Source organism: Gorilla gorilla, chromosome 13 (genome assembly GCF_029281585.2).
Source record: "Gorilla gorilla gorilla isolate KB3781 chromosome 13, NHGRI_mGorGor1-v2.1_pri, whole genome shotgun sequence".
Taxonomy (NCBI): domain Eukaryota; kingdom Metazoa; phylum Chordata; class Mammalia; order Primates; family Hominidae; genus Gorilla; species Gorilla gorilla.
Genome location: NC_073237.2, coordinates 108697670 through 108715057, shown reverse-complemented (window position 1 = coordinate 108715057; position 17388 = coordinate 108697670). Strand labels below are relative to the sequence as shown.

The 17388-nt window shown below is 40.3% G+C and overlaps 1 protein-coding gene across 3 annotated transcripts in view; it reads right to left on the bottom strand.

The window, feature by feature from the left end:
- Nucleotides 1-1791: 1791 nt before the first annotated feature.
- The window catches only part of HSDL2 (hydroxysteroid dehydrogenase like 2), an 88000-nt gene continuing 72403 nt past the window's right edge, over nt 1792-17388 (bottom strand). For all 3 annotated transcript variants that reach the window (XM_031014284.3, XM_019033655.4, XM_055350421.2), the window contains 2 exons: nt 16297-16425; nt 1792-3761 (listed from right to left, as the gene is read on the bottom strand). In XM_031014284.3, coding sequence (XP_030870144.1) covers nt 3649-3761; nt 16297-16425 — 242 coding nt within the window. In that variant the 3' untranslated portion in view covers nt 1792-3648. The remainder of the gene's footprint in view (nt 3762-16296; nt 16426-17388) is intronic.

Genomic DNA, 17388 nt, shown 5'->3' with positions numbered 1-17388 from the left:
GATAGATAGATAGATAGATAGATAGATAGATAGATAGATAGATAGATAGGATAGATGATGATAGATAAGATAGATGATGATAGATAGATAGATAGATAGATAGATAGATAGATAGATAGACAGCAAGCAAACACAGTGACCCAACCTCATGGCGTTTCACTCAGACTTTTATCTTGACTCTGAAAGACTCAAGATTCAACTTAAAAATGGCATCCTTAATTCTTTTTTTTTATTTTTAAGACAGCATCTCACTGTTGTCCAGGCTGGAGTGCAGTGGCACAGTCTCAGCTCAATGCAACCTCCACCTCCTGGGCTCAAACAATTCTCGCACCTCAGCCTCCCGGGTAGCTGGATTAAAGTCCACGCCGCCACACCCATCTAATTTTTGTATTTTTAGTAGAGACGGGGTTTCACCATGTTGGCTAGGCTGGTCTCAAACTCCTGGCCTCCGACCTCAGCCTCCCAAAGTGCTGGGATTACAGGTGTGAGCCACCTCGCCTGGCCAGCATCCTTAAATTTTTAAAGAACTGTGTACTTCACCTTCTGGCTATGTTTACCTTTTACATGTGTTAGGGCCTAGAAGCTGCAAATACTTACAAAAATGGTGAAATCTTACTAAAGATAAATTAGAATTATGATGACCATTATGTGGAACATTCCAGATGAATAAGACTGTTTGTTCATCTAAGAATTGAGTTTAAAAATGAGGGCTTCTGAATCAAGCCCTCCTAGGGATACCTATTGATGTGCAAAAGCTTCTAAAAAGATTTCAAAAATGTTTGTCTCTTTAAAAGAGCTCATGTAGAAGGCAAATGAAAAGTTTAAGCAACTAGTTTATAAGAAAATTGAATCTGCCAATCTTTTCACTTAGTTACTGTTTTACTCCAAAGGCAAAAAGAAAGCTAGGTAATATTTATAAAAATTAGGCCCTTGGGTGAAGCAGGTTTGCATTTTCAGAACTATCCATCTGCGTCCAGAAATAGGAAACCCTTTGTCTGCTCTATTTGCTAATGGACTCTGTCCTGAACTCAGTAATCTAGTTAAGAAACAGAAGCTAAGTTGAAAAGACCGCCTATTGAATTAAATCAGTCTCCAAAATTTGCGTTTCTGGTATTTAGCCAGTTATTTTGAAACTCTTTGTAAAAATGTGTATCTATAAAGGAAAATCAGTAGAAATTCTTACAATAGGTGAGAGCATTAGTCCAAATAAACTCACCTTCAACCATTTTGTCTGAACTGGGCTTCTTAGCATCACCTTTCTGTCTTGGCAAATAACAATATTTAGGCCTGAAATGTAAGTTCTCTGCCTTTGAGATGTAAATTTTCTATCTTGTGTTACCTAGGAACCATCCCTTTCAAAATGCAATTCAGGGTAGAAAATTTTTAAATGGTTATTTAAAAAAGGGATGAATAGTGGACTGTGATGGGTTTAAAACAAAGGTTTAATCTACTAATGATTGGATGGATCAGAGGAACTCATTGCTGGTCCCCTAACATTACGAAGCTCAAAACCAGTCAGCTCAATTTACTCCAATTTGGAAAAATTTTTAAAGCCAGAAGGCAGAGATTCCAATGGACAACCTAACTAACAATCCCTTAGGGCAATAATCAAGCAGGTCAGTCAAGAAAAGGGCAAGGTCCCTTGACTCAATCCCCCTGTTGGGATACGTATAATTAGCAAATTCATATTTTAATGACCAGAACCCAGAGATTGCTGCCTCACGGTATGTTTTACCTCTAATTTTCCCAAACCTTTAAGAATGTCAAAGAATAAAATCTCAACAAATTATGTAAAGATCTAATTGGCTTTTATTAGCGATTCATGAACTGGGTAGCATCCAGCCTACAAAATAAACAGAAGCTCCGCCAGGTATGACAGAACGGTCTGCATTTGTAAGGCAGCACTAGCAGGAACAAGGAAACAGCATAGTAGACATAGCAGATTGGTTAACATCAGGTTACTTCAGGTTACGTTCCTTGTGTGGATTAAAGCAGAGGGGGCTTCCTCATCATAATCACGCTTGCTCACGTTGACTGGACTCCCTTTGATCAGTTGCTGTGAATCTCCTGACTTGTTGAAATTGTCCTATTTTTAAGTTCACTTTGATTACATGGACTCCATTCCTGGATGGAGAGGTGAGATCTTGGAGTTCCATTCAACATAAATGTATTGTAAAGTTTTTGTTAGAGGGCTTGTTAATGTTGGCCTTGGGCTAGTCCTTTCCCATCTCTGATCCTCTGCTTCCTAACTTGTAAAATACAGATTAAATGCTCCTAACATTATGAATCTAAGAAATGTCAGGATTAGCTAAATTGCTTAATGGCACAACAATATTAGAGTGGAAGATGAGAAGCAAAATTGTTACACTGAGCAAGTATTTTTAACTGATTGAAATGAAAGATAAGAGCTTTTTTAAAGTTTATCTTCCCCTCAACCCTCCCAGCCTCTCAAACCACTGTATTAGCTTGCTAGGGCTGCCATAAAAAAATACCACAGATTGGGGGGCTTTTTAAATTAATTTATTAGGGGGGTAGAGACAGGGTCTTACTATGTTGTCCAGGCTGGCCTTGAACTTCTGGCCTCAAGCAATCCTCCTGCCTCGGCCTCCCACAGTGGACGGCTTAACAACAGAAATTTATTTCTCACTATTCTGGAGATTAGAAGTCAAAGATCAAGGTGCTGGTGATTTTGTTTCTTCTGAGGCCTCTCTCTTTGCTTGCAGATAACTGCCTTCTCACTGTGTCCTCTCCTGGTCTTCGTTCTGTGCACACGTCGCTGGTATCTCTTATGTCCAAAGGACACCATGTTGGATTAGACTAACAGCCTCCTTTGAACTTAAGTCACCTCTTTAAAGGCCTCATCTCCGAACAGTCACATTCAAAAGAAATGGGAGTTAGGACCTCAACAAATGAATTGGGGGTTACACAGTTCAGCCCATACCAATGACCTATTCTAAGGTTCCTGTTTCAAAACATTGTAGCCAAATGCATACTCCTAGGGAGAAAATTATTTTGTTTTAGGACAATTTAAACATATTTTTAAATGGAATACATGCAGCAATTTGTTAAATTACATTAGTAATATTTTCCTATGGCTAAGTCCACCTGGAAAGCTAGTTATCAAAATGAAAAATTATTGTTTCATTTAGTCCTCGCCAGTAGTAATTCGTTTTTTATAATTTTTGTAAAATGCACTATATAAGATTTTCTTTAAAATAAGTATATTAAAATCAAAAACATTAAGATTTTCATTAGTATACAATCCAAAACTAAAAATTTTAAAACAGACTAGCTTCATTTTACATGACAAGAAGATTTGAAAGAGCTAATTTTACTGCTTGATCTGACTGTCCGCCCAAAATACTTTTCTTGGAGAAAGACAGTGAATGAGATGTAAGGCTCAAAGGGTTAAACCCCTGAAATATAAAAACACAGACTGTCTTAGAATCCCACTTAATTAAGCTTATGTTTGATTAGCTTGTCATTTTAATTACAATTTCAAGTCTTTTAGAGACAAATTCTATCTTTTCCAGAACAAACGTGCATATCCTTATAATACAACAGGAAAGAAAACAAACATTAGATTTTAACTGTTGAGCTTTTTTTACTTTTTGAGCATAGCAGTCGACTTTTTTTTTATATTTTCCTTCACAGTCTGGCATTCATCTGATTCATTAGCTTCTCCAATTTGATTGCTAGGGCCATGTTACCTTTAATCTTCAATTTTCCTGACATGAATGCCATTGTTGGTTTTAGTTTCCCTAAAATGAGAAAATGAGAGAGGGAAAAGCAACCATTAGTGCCCTTAGGGATATATTGCTTTAAGAACACGCATTCTAAAAAGAATCTCCTTGAGTTCTATAAACCTCAGAAGCATAGAAATTTCTGTTACAGCATTTTATATCAGTATCTTGGGAATCCCAATTCCTAGACTAGATGTTAACAATATCCTATTAAGAGCTAGCATAAAAACAACAATCAGCAAAAGATTATAGCAAATGTTTTTACACCAAAAAGATTTTTATACACTAAAGGATACACGACCCTCAAATGAATTCTGGTAAACAAATACTGTCTATTTTAGTTAATTTTCCAACTTATGATAGTTCATTAAACTTTTAACATTTCAAGTTCAAAAAACCAAATGGTGTAAATGAACAAAATAGTCTTAAGAAATGATCATTAAAAGTATAGTGTATGGACACAAAATATGTGTTAGCATTACTTTAACCACAGAAATGCCAGGGTATAAAAAATGTGAGCATTAAAATAGAATTGTACCTAATAACAACATGTAATAAATATGAGCTCCATGGAGAGAAGTACATTTGTTATCTGCTACTCTTATTCCAGTGTCAGTACGGGGTCTATCACATAGTGGAATTAATGAGGAAACAGACTCAAAAAGGATTTTGGCTTGCCCAAGGTCACACAGCTTGTATGAGGCAGTGCTGCAATTCAAAGCCAGATATGTCTGCCTTTCATTTATGACTTTTTTTTCCTTTTTTTTTTTTTTTTTGAGACAAGGTCTCACTCTGTCTCCCAGGCTGGAGTACAGTGGTGTGATCATGGCTTACTGCAGCCTGGACTTCCCAGGCTTATCTGAACCTCCCACCTCAGCCTCCTGAGTAGCTGGACTACAGGCAAGCAACACCATGCAGGGCTAATTTTTTATAGAGATGGGGTTTTGCCATGTTGCCCAGGCTGGTCTCAAGTGATCCACCTGCCTCCCAGAGTGCTGAGATTACAGATGAGAGCCATCTGGCCCAGCCTCATTTATGATTTGCTGTCTTACATTATGCTAATTGATATAGATGACATATCTTCTAGAAGGCACAATATGTGTTTGGTTTATTAGTAGCTTAGTAGTCACCCTCCCCACCCCTGTGCCCCACACAGGTTCTGTGCAGAGAAAGTGTGTGAGTTAATGTATTATATATATATATTATATTAAGCTGTTAAGTGCCTTTAAATTATTCTAAATAGAGGTTATAACAAAGCCTCATGGAGTTATTATAGGTAGAAAGGATCAAGTCCAACTCTTTTATTTTAATGAATAAACTGAGCTGTGTCCTACTTTAAGACAGTGAGATGTTAAAATCCCAATACTTACAAATAATAAATGAAGGGGTAACTTTTATTTACATGGAGGATACTGAAAGATCTTTATTCTGGAAGGAACAGAACAGCCCCTCCAAAAACATAGATACAGACATCTGGGTGTCCTTCAGCTAAATCAACTGGATCATGCTCTGTTATTCTACAGTGAAGCCTACCATTCCACCCACCCCACTCACACACATCTTCCAATGAGCTTTGCAGAGCCTTGCCCATAGAGATGAATGGACATCAAATATAACCAAAACCAAAACACAGATAAGAGCAGCTTGGAGGAAACAGAATGCTGGCTCAGACAAAAGATAACTAAAATAGAATAAATGGAGAACAAATTAAAAATTCCACAATCTCTGCCCTCAGAGATAAAAGAAAATAATACAGCAAGGCATGGAGAACAGGATGCAGGCGGAGAAAGAGGGAAGAGGAGGAGCACAGGAAGGAGAGAGGAGAAGAAGAGGGGATGAAGGAGAGGGAGAGAGGAGAAAAAGGGAAAGGGGGAAAGGCAGTGATACCAGGGAAAGAGAGGGGATGGGTTGGATTGAGGAGGAGGAAGAAAAACCATCAGAAAACAAGATGAGCTCTTAGAAATTAAAATTTTAGTCAACAAAATTAAAATGCAATAGGTAGGAAAAAGAAGGTGAGTCGATCTCCTAGAAGGTGAAAAGAATTATGCAAATATATGTGTAATAGGAGAAATGAGTGATTAAATCAGATGATCTTTTTCTCCAGAAAGTCAGAAGAGAGAAAACTGAGAGAATTATCAAAGAAATAATATAAGAACTTTTCAAGGGGCTGGGAAAATGACATTTACCTTTTATCACTGTGAAATATCAGACTACCACAGAGAAATATGTCTCTGATTTCAAAAACTTTCAGAAAGGACAGGGGTAGATAGAAAAGATTAAGATGAACAACATCAAATTCTCAACGATAATCTTAAGATGATAAAGCAATAGCTTCAAAATTCTGAGGGAAAATGAATTGCAACCTGGAAATCTCTACCCAGACAAACAATCAAGAGAGTTGGTAGAATAATAGTAGTTTCAGATACACACAAAAATTATCTCTAATGTATCCTTTCTCATGAAACTACTGGACAATGTGTGCCACCAAAATGAAGATGTAAAGGAAGAAAGAAGACATGGGATCCAGGAAACAGGAGATTCAATGCAGGAGAGAGTTAAATTTCTAGGACAACAGCTGTGCAGCAGGCTTAATGAGCTTCAGGTCTAGATTATAACATGAAGACAAAGGGCTCCGGGGAAAAAGTGGACTGACACAAGCTGATACATTTGACAACATAGAAAACTGCATCAAGAAGCTGTGGGAAGAGTACAGGAAGACTTTGCTTAGTGTCATGGACTGAATGTTTGCATTCCCCCCAAACTTCATATCTTGAAGCTCTTGCCCTCAGTGGGATGGTCTCAGGAAGTGGGGCCTTGGGAAAATAATTTGGTTTAGGTGAAATCATGAGGATGGAGCCGGAATGATGGGATTAGTGCCCTTATAAGAAAAGGAAGAGAAACAATTCAGTGGCATTTAAGTCCAGGTACAATGTTGTGTACCACCACGCAACACGTGGTATCTATCTAGTTTCAACCATTTTCATCATCCCAAAATGAAACCCTCAGGGATTCAGCATTAGCAGTTCCCCCTGCCTCCAGACTCTGGCAACCACCAACAGCTCTCTGCCTATGGATGCACCTATTCTAGATATTTAATATAAAAGGATTTCTACAATATGTGATCTTTGGTATCTGGCTTTTTTCATTTAGCATAATGTCCCATGGTGTAGCATGTATTAGTACTTCATTCCTTTTTATGGCTGACTGCTATTTCATTATATGTATATACCACACTTTGTTTATCCATGCATCCCTTAATGGACATTTGGGTTGTTTCTGTCTTTTGCCTATTGTGAATAGCGCTGCTGTGAATATGCATGTACATTTATTTGTTCGAGTGCCTGTTTTCAATTCTTTTGAGTATATATTTACAAGTAGAAATTGTGAGTTATTTGGTAATTCTATAATTAACTGTACCTATACATCTATGGATTTAACTAAACCCATGTATCTACAGTCAACTGATCTTCAACAAGGGTGCCAAGACCATTTCACACAGGAAAGAACAGTCTATTCCACAAATGGTGCTGGGATAACTGGATATCCACATACAAAACAATGAAGTTGGACTCTCCTACCATCTACAAAAATTAACTTAAAATGGATCATAAACCTAAATGTAAGAGGTAAAACTCAAAACTCTTAGAAGATATATATAGGGATAAAGCTTCCTAACCTTGCTTTGGCAAAGGATTCTTATATATGACACTGGAAGTAAAAATCAAAAAAAATAGGTAGGTTGAACTTCAAAATTAAAAACATATGTGCTTCAAAATATATCATCAAGAAAGTGAAAAAACAACCTACAAAAAATGTGAAAAAGCATTTGTAAATCATGTATCTGATGAAACATAACTGAAAATATATGAAGTTTTTTTTTTTTTTTTTGAGACAGTCTCTCTGTCACCCAGGCTAGAGTGGAATGGCGTGATCTTGGCTCACTGCAGCCTCCGCCTCCTGGGTTCAAGCGATTCTCCTGCCTCAGCCTCCTGAGCAGATAGGATTACATGCACCTGCCACCACGCCCAGCTAATTTTTGTATTTTTAGTAGAGATGGGGTTTCACCATGTTGGCCAGGCTGGTCTCGAAGTCCTGACCTCAAGTGATCTGCCCGCCTCAGCCTCCCAAAGTGCTAGGATTACAGGTGAGCCACTGCGCCTGGCCAGAATTTCTTAAAACTGAATAATAAAAGACAAATAACCAAATTTTGAAATGGCAAAGGACTTGAATGGACATTTCTCCAAGGAAATACCTTTGATCCATAAGCACATAAAAAAAGTATGATATCATTTGTCATTAGAGAAGAGAAATGCAAATCAAAACAAGATGCCATTTCACATCCACTAGGGTGGCAATAATGAAAAAACAAAATAATAGCAAAAAAGAAGTGTTGGTAAGGGCAAGGATATGGAAAAATAGAAATCCTTGTACATTGCCGGTGGGAATGTAAATGATGCAGCCACTATGAAAAACCTTTTGGCAATTCTTTGAGAAGTTAAACATAAAATTATATTATGACCTAGAATTCTACTCCCATGTAAATAGCCAAGAGAAATGAAAACATATATCCACATAGAAACTTGTATATGAATGTTTATCGAAGCATTATTCATAATAGCCAGACAGCAGAAACAAAAGATGAATAGGTAAATGAATTGTGGTAAATCCATATAATGGAATAATATTCAGCCAGAAAAAGAAATGAGGTACTGATACATGCTACAGCTTGGATGAACCTCAAAAACATTATGCTAAATAAAATAAGTCAGATGCAAAAGGTCACATATTGCATGATTCCATTTGTTTAAAATATTCAGAATATGCAAATCAATAGAGAAAAAGCAGATTAGTGGTTGCCAGGGGAGGTGAGAATGAGAAGTGCTTACTTACATATGGTACAGGTATTCCTCTGCAGTGATGAAAAAGTTTTGAAACCAGGGAGAAGGGGTGGTTGCACAGCACTGTGAATATATTAAATGTCACTGAACTGTACACTTTAAAATGAGTAATTGCGGCCGGGCCTGGTGGCTCACACCTGTAATCCCAGCACTTTGGCAGGCCGAGGCAGGAGGATTGCCTGAGGTCAGGAGTTCCAGACCAGCCTGGCCAACATGGTGAAATTCTGTCTCTACTAAAAATACAAAAATTAGCCAGGCGTGGTAGTGGGCTCCTGCAATCCCAGCTACCCGGGAGACTGAGGCAAGAGAATTCCTGGAACCCAGGAGGCAGATGTTGCAGTAAGCTGAGATCACGCCACTGCACTCCAGCTGGGGTGACTGAGCGAGACTCTGTCTCAAAAAATAAAAATAAAATGACTAATTGCATGTTATCTGAATTTCACTTTAATTATTTTTTAAAAGGTTATGAAATACTAATACATGCTACTACAAGGATGAAACTTGAAAACATTATGTTAAGTGAAAGAAGCCAGTCACAAAAGATCACATATTACATGACTCAGTTCATACGAAAGTCAGAATAGGGAAAACCATAGAGATAGAAAGTTGATTAGTTGTTGCTTAGGGCTGCTGGTGGGGATATTGAGGGATATTACATTGACAGCTGATAGGTAGAGACAGAAAGTGGATTAGTGGTTGTTTAGGGGTAGAGGTGGGGATATAGAGGGATATGAGGTTGACAGCTAATGGGTAGGAGGTTTCTTTTTGAGATGACAAAAATGTTTTAAAAGCAACAGATGAATTTTATACTTTAAGTGGGTGAACTGTATGGTATATGAATTATATCTCAATAAAGCTGTTTTTAAAAAGCTATTGACATACAACTAGAAATTGAATTACTAATTTAAAATATTCCTACAAAAAATCCCAGCTACAAAATGGCTTCACTGATTAATTCAAATGATACAAAATCAATACACAAAAATTAGTTATAGGTATATATACCAGAAACAGGCAATTTGGAAATAAACTAACGACAATAATTTCATTTCACAACAGTAAAAAAGAAAATATTTAGTGGGAAAAGCATGAATGATAACAGGAAAAAATAATAGATTAAACTTGATCAAAACAAAAAACTTTTGTATTACAAAAGATACTTTTAAGAAAATGGAAAGAGAAGCCACATACTAGGAGAAAATATTTGCAAATCACATATCCAATAAAGAACATGCATCCAGAACTTATAAAGAATCTGACAACTCAGTATTAAAAAGACAACTCAATTTTACTTGTGTGTGTGTGTGTGTGTGTGTGTGTCTGTGTGTATGTAGAAGCAGGGTCTCACTATGTTATTCAGGCTGGTCTCATACTCCTGGCCTCAAGTGATCCTCTTTCTTTGGCCCCCCAAAGTGTTGGGATTATAGGCATGAGCCACCATGCCTGGCTGACAACTCCATTTTAAAATGAGCAAAGACTGAATAGACAATTCACCCAATATAAGTAGCTGTCAAACACATGAAAATATGTTTAAATCATTATCAGTAAGAAAATACAAATTAAAACCACACGAGGCTGGGCACGGTGGCTCATGCCTATAATCCCAGCACTTTGGGAGGCTGAGGTGGGTAGATCACTCGAGGCCAGGAGTTTGAGACCAGCCTGGCCAACATGGTGAAACCCCGTCTCTAGTAAAAATACAAAAATTACCTAGGTGTGGTAGTGCATGCCTGTAATCCCAGCTTCTTGGGAGGCTGAGACATGAGAATTGCTTGAACCCAGGAGGTGGAGGTTGCAGTGAGCCGAGATCATGCCACTGCACTCCAGCCTAGGAGACAGAGCAAGACTGTGTCTCAAAAAATAAATAAATACATAAATAAACATATGAGATACCACTACATGCCCACTAGAATGGCTATAATAAAAAAGACAACAAGCCAACTCTGGATGTACTACCTATGAGTTAACCCTGCTCTGCAAGGAGCAATTTTAAAAAAATGTTTTTAAAAGACAACAAGTGTTGGTGAATAGGTAGAGAAAATGGAACCTTAATACATTGCTGATGGGACTATAAAAATGGTATAGTCACTGTAGCAAATAGTTTGGTAGGTTCTTAAAAAGTTAAATATTGGCTGGGTACAGTGGCTCTGGCCTGTAATCCCAGGACTTTGGAAAGCTGAGGTGGGAGGATTGCTTTAGCCCAGAAGTTCAAGACCAGCCTGGGCAACAAAGCGAGACCCTATCTCTATTTTATTTTAAGTGGAAAAAAAAAAAAAGGTAAATATCAACTTACCATATGACCTAGCAATTCCATTCTTAAAAATCTACCGAAGAAAAATGAAAACAAATATCCATACTGATACATGTATGAGAATGTTCATAGCAGCAATATCCATAATAGCCAAAAACTTGAAACAATCGAAGTGTCCATCAGCTGGTGAGTGAATAAACAACATGTGGTATATCCATACAATGGAATACTATTCAGCAATAAAAAGGAACCGAACTACTGATACCAGCTACAACATATATATGAATGAATATCAAAAGCCTATGCTAAGTAAAAGGTGCTAGATGCAAAAGACTATATACTGTTTTATTCCATATATATAAAATGTCCAGAAATAGCAAATTTATAGAGACAGAGAGCAAATTAGTATTTGGCTGGCTAGGGCTTTGGGAATGGAAATAGGATCGACTGCAAAGAGACATGAGAGAATTTTTTGGTGTGATGAAATGTTCTCAGACTGGACTGTCATTATGGCTGTGTAACTATAAATTTATTAAAAATCATTTATACTTAGGATGGTAAATTTTATTGCATGTGAATTAGACCTCAACAATACTGTTTTAACAAAAGTTTTTTAAAAAGCTAATAAGCTCAATGTTTTATACACACACACACACACATCCCCGTCCTCAGGTAAAGTAATATTGCTCAGTTTACTTTATTTCTGTCATACTGCTCCACCATACAGTGGCCTCTATTGGCCAAAAGGAGAGATTCTGATTAGTTGGTTACTAGTTGCTTTAATTTTTTTTTTTTTTTTTTTTTTTGAGACAGGGTCTCAGTCAATCACCCAGGCTGGAGTGCGGTGGCTCGATCTCAGCTCACTACAACCTCCGCTTCAAGGTTCAGGGGATTCTTATGTCTTAGCCTCCTGAGGAGCTGGAATTACAGGCATGTGCCACCACACCCGGCTAATTTTTGTATTTTTGGTAGAGACAGGGTTTTGCCCTGTAGGCCAGGGTGGTCTCAAACTCCTGACCTCAAGTCATCCACCTGCCTTGGCCTCCCAAAGTGCTGGGATTACAGGCATGAACCACCACGCCTGGCCTAAATTTTTGTATTTATAATGTATCCACTACATAAATTAGGCATAGAAATGGCTATGGTCTCGTCAAAGAGAATTCTTAGGATATAAAGTCTAAATTGTGCCCATTTAAAGGAAAGCAGATGGGATAAACAGTAAGAATAAAAGGACATAAGAAGCACAAGCAAACTCACTTGCTCCCGATCTAAACCATACCTATAAAATATACCTGATAAGAATAACTGTTTTTTTAAATAATTCATATAACTGACTGGCCTCATCCAGTGAATCCAAGACCACATTCAAAGAAAGATACCAATAGAAAGCCTATTATTTCAAGTGTATGCTACATAAGTGAAATGTAAATTAAAGAAAGAAGTCACTTGATTTCTTCACCTTTGGAGGGCAGACTAGCATAATAATGAAGAGCATAAGCTTTGGCGTTAGCTTGGATTCAAATCCTTGCTCTATTTTCTCATTCATCAGCTGACCTTGGGGCTTATTATTTAATTTTTCAAAGCCTCAGTACTTACTGCTATAAAATGGAGAACATATTTTATTGGAAAGAACTGTTGGGAGTATTGCTTAACCTGTAGCAATCATGCAATAAATAAATCATACATAAGTACTGTTATTTCCATTTAGAAGTTGACAATAAATTCTTATTTTAAATGGTCTTCATGTTAAAACAAATATTTATAAGATTCCAATTCACCAAACATTCATTGAGCATTTATTAAATGTGTCCAAAGCACTGTGTTTAAGCTCTATGGAGAAATAGTTGTTGAAACACTGAAGAAACACTAAACTATTAAAAATCATTAAAGGGGCCAGGCGCGGTGGCTCACACTTGTAATACCAGCACTTTGGGAGGCCAAGGCAGGTGGATCACCTGAGGTCAGGAATTCGAGACCAGCCTGGCCAATATGGTGAAACCCTGTCTTTACTAAAAATACAAAAAATTAGCCAGGCATGGTGGCGGGCACCTGTAATCCCAGCGACTCTGGAGGCTGAGGCAGGAGAATTGCTTGAACCCGGAAGGCAGAGGTTGCAGTGAACCAAGGTTAACACCATTGCACTCCAGCCTGGGCAACAAGAGCAGAACTCTGTCTCAAAAAAAAAAAAAATCATTAAAGGGATTTTTAATGATTTTAATGATAACCAATGATAAACATTGAAAGATGTTATAATGTATTAAGTGAAAAAGATTGCCAAACAGTAGTAATGGTATGATCCTGTTTTTATAAGCACACGTATATTTATATACACTAACACACACATACAAATATACATATGTATGATGCTAAACCAAATTATGCAAACCATAATAAGATGAGCGTAATATACATATATAGATGCTAAACCATATTTTGGTTTGGTTGTGGTGTAGCATCATACATATGTATATTATGGTCATCTTTCAGTGGTATGGTAAAAATAATTTTATTTTCTTTTTTCTTAGGTATACTTTCTCTTTTTTTGAGACAGGGTTTCATTCTGCCGCCCAGGCTGGAGTGCGGTAGTGTTATCTCAATTTACTGCAGCCTCCACCTCTGGACTCAGGCAATCCTCCTACCTTAACTGGAGTAGCTGGGGACTACAGGTGCGCACCAGCACACCCAACCAATTTTTGTATTTTCTGTAGAGACAGGGTTTCTGCATGTTGCCCAGGCTGGTCTCAAACTCCTGGGCGCAAGTGATCCTCCCACCTTGGCCTCCCAAAGTGTTGGGATTACAGGCGTGAGCCACCATGCCTGGCCTATATTTTCTAATTTTTATATGAACATTTAACACCACTATAAAAAAAGGGAAAAGTTGAAGAAATGCTGATCATTGAAGATTTCCTCTCCCTCTCCCTCTCCCTCTCCCTCTCCCCACGGTCTCCCTCTCCCGCTCTTTCCACGGTCTCCCTCTCCCGCTCTTTCCACGGTCTCCCTCTGATGCCAAGCCAAAGCTGAACGGTACTGCTGCCATCTCAGCTCACTGCAACCTCCCTGCCTGATTCTCCTGCCTCAGCCTGCCGAGTGCCTGCGATTGCAGGCGCGTGCCGCCACGCCTGACGGGTTTTCGTATTTTTTTGGTGGAGACGGGGTTTCGCTGTGTTGGCCGGGCTGGTCTCCAGCTCCTAACCGCGAGTGATCGGCCAGCCTCGGCCTCCCGAGGTGCCGGGATTGCAGACGGAGTCTCGTTCACTCAGTGCTCAATGGTGCCCAGGCTGGAGTGCAGTGGCGTGATCTCGGCTTGCTACAACCTCCACCTCCCAGCCGCCTGCCCTGGCCTCCCAAAGTGCCGAGATTGCAGCCTCTGCCCGGCCGCCACCCCGTCTGGGAAGTGAGGAGCGTCTCCGCCTGGCCGCCCATCATCTGGGATGTGAGGAGCCCCTCTGCCTGGCTGCCCAGTCTGGAAAGTGAGGAGCATCTCAGCCCGGCCGCCATCCCATCTAAGAAGCGAGGAGCGCCTCTTCCCGGCCGCCATCACATCTGGGAAGTGAGGAGCATCTCTGCCCGGCCGCCCATCGTCTGAGATGTGGGGAGCACCTCTGCCCTGCCGCCCCGTCCGGGATGTGAGGAGCGTCTCCACCCGGCCGCCCCGTCTGAGAAGTGAGGAGACCCTCTGCCTGGCAACCGCCCCGTCTGAGAAGTGAGGAGCCCCTCCGCCCGGCAGCCGCCCCGTCCGAGAAGTGAGGAGCCCCTCCGCCCAGCAGCCACCCCGTCTGGGAAGTGAGGAGCGTCTCCGCCCAGCAGCCGCCCCGTCCGGGAGGGAGGTGGGGGGGGGGTCAGCCCCCCGCCCGGCCAGCCGCCCCGTCCGGGAGGGAGGTGGGGGGGTCAGCCCCCCGCCCGGCCAGCCGCCCAGTCCGGGAGGGAGGTGGGGGGGTTAGCCCCCCGCCTGGCCGGCCGCCCGGTCCGGGAGGTGAGGGGCGCCTCTGCCCGGCTGCCCCTACTGGGAAGTGAGGAGCCCCTCTGCCCGGCCACCACCCCGTCTGGGAGGTGTACCCAACAGCTCATTGAGAACGGGCCATGATGACAATGGCGGTTTTGTGGAATAGAAAGGGGGGAAAGGTGGGGAAAAGATTGAGAAATCGGATGGTTGCCGTGTCTGTGTAGAAAGAGGTAGACATGGGAGACTTTTCATTTTGTTCTGTACTAAGAAAAAATTCTTCTGCCTTGGGATCCTGTTGATCTGTGACTCTACCCCCAACCCTGTGCTCTCTGAAACATGTGCTGTATCCACTCAGGGTTGAATGGATTAAGGGTGGTGCAAGATGTGCTTTGTTGAACAGATGCTTGAGGGCAGCATGCTCGTTAAGAGTCATCACCACTCCCTAATCCCAAGTACCCAGGGACACAAACACTGCGGAAGGCCGCAGGGTCCTCTGCCTAGGAAAACCAGAGAACTTTGTTCACTTGTTTATCTGCTGACCTTCCCTCCACTATTGTCCTGTAACCCTGCCAAATCCCCCTCTGCGAGAAACACCCAAGAATGATCAATAAAAAATAAATAAATAAAAAAAAAGAAATGCTGATCATTAGTACACCGTATACAGATTGACTCAGATGGAATGCAGGCAATTAGCATCCTGAATTAGAACTGGAAAGAAAGACTTAGAGGGCACAGAATACACCATGTTCCTGCTTAGAAAAGATTAAAACAGAATAAAGTCTGAATAACATTTATAATTCACTCCATGAAAGACTCTTTAGATCAGAATGTTACGCTTAGTTTCAAGTGCTGCTTCTAATTTTTAGAATTTGAGTTAATTAACTTATCATTTGGAGTAGTTTTCTAAGAGTAGAAAAGAGAAAATTATCCTTAATTTTCTGGCACAGTTAGAGGTAAATGGACAGAATAGAAAATCACACAAAAGGTTCTCTGGGTTTAGGACTCCACAGAAAGCAGGGTCACTAGGCCATGGCCAAGGGCTGGTATGTGTTTCCTATGGAAACAGCTGGCAAGATGGAAGCACAACCCTACTCTCAATAAGCGAACTGCTGCTACTGAGTTCAGTGCCTCTAGTGACTGGGGTGTTATTGGAAACATAATACCTTAGGCCAGCTAATATGATGAAGCCCACCCAGGAGTCCCTTTGAATTATCTCACTGTTCCCAACATTATATTACTGGCTTCTCAGTAATGGAAGAAAATAATTCTGACATCTACCTTCCACTTGTGAGAGGAGGGAGACGTGGCAATGGAGGCAACAGTAAGAACAGCCTTCCCAAAACTAAGATTCCACTGCTGCCAACATTTACAAGTCTTGATTATTTGGGAAGGGATAAAGCAAAATGTCAGAACTAAATTTTCTCTGAACAATAAGGTAAACTAATAAACTGGAAAACTCACCTGAAAACATTTTTACAAAGTCATCAGTAGTCATACTCATCACCACATCTGCCTGATCAGAAGGCTCTCCATATCCGACATTCCCACCCTTGCTTTTCAGATCAAGAAACCACGTGCCACCATCTTCACCTAGAGAGATAAACATATAGAAATCAATGTCATAGAAGCCCTGTTCTTCTTAAATTTAATAATTACTTCAATTAGAATAATCTTACAAAATGCTGTTTCCCAAGTTAAAATCCCCAGACCTCCCCATCAGTCAAATTCAGCAAATATTTATTAAGCACGTCCAGGTATTCTGCTAGGCTCTGAAGACTCTTCAATAAAAAGAAAACCATGGTTCTACTCACAAAAGAGGAAGTAGAGGGTGATGTGGGAGCACATTAAGGAATCAAGATAACCAGAGTAAGAAAACTCATAAAGACAGAAAGTAGAACAGTGGTTTCCAGGGACTGGGGGATGGGGAATGGGAGTTAACTGTTTAATGGGTACAGAGTTTCACTTGGAATGATGAAAAAGTTCTGGAGATAGATGGTGATGATTGTTTTGTTTTTGTTTTTGTTTTTGTTTTTTGTTTTCTTTTTCTTTTCTTTTTTTTTGAGATGGAGTCTAGCTCTGTCGCCCAGGCTGGAGTGCAGTGGCATGATCTCGGCTCACTGCAAGCTCCGCCTCCCGGGTTCATGCTATTCTCCTGCCTCAGCCTCCCTAGTAGCTGGGACTACAGGCGCCCGCCACCACACCCAGCTAATTTTTTGTATTTTTAGTAGAGACGGGGTCTCACCATGTTAGCCAGGATGGTCTCGATCTCCTGACCTCGTGATCTGCCCACCTCGGCCTCCCAAAGTGCTGGGATTACAGGCATGAGACACCGTGCCCGGCAGGTGATGATTGTTATAAAACAATGTGAATGCATTTAATGCTACTAAGCTGTACACTTAGAAGTGGTTAAAATAGGCCGAGCATGGTGGCTCATACCTGTAATCCTGACTCTTTGGGAGGCAAAGGTGGGCAGATGACCTGAGGTCAGGAGTTCAAGACCAGCCTGGCCAACATGGTGAAACCCCGTTTCTACTAAAAATACAAAAAATTAGC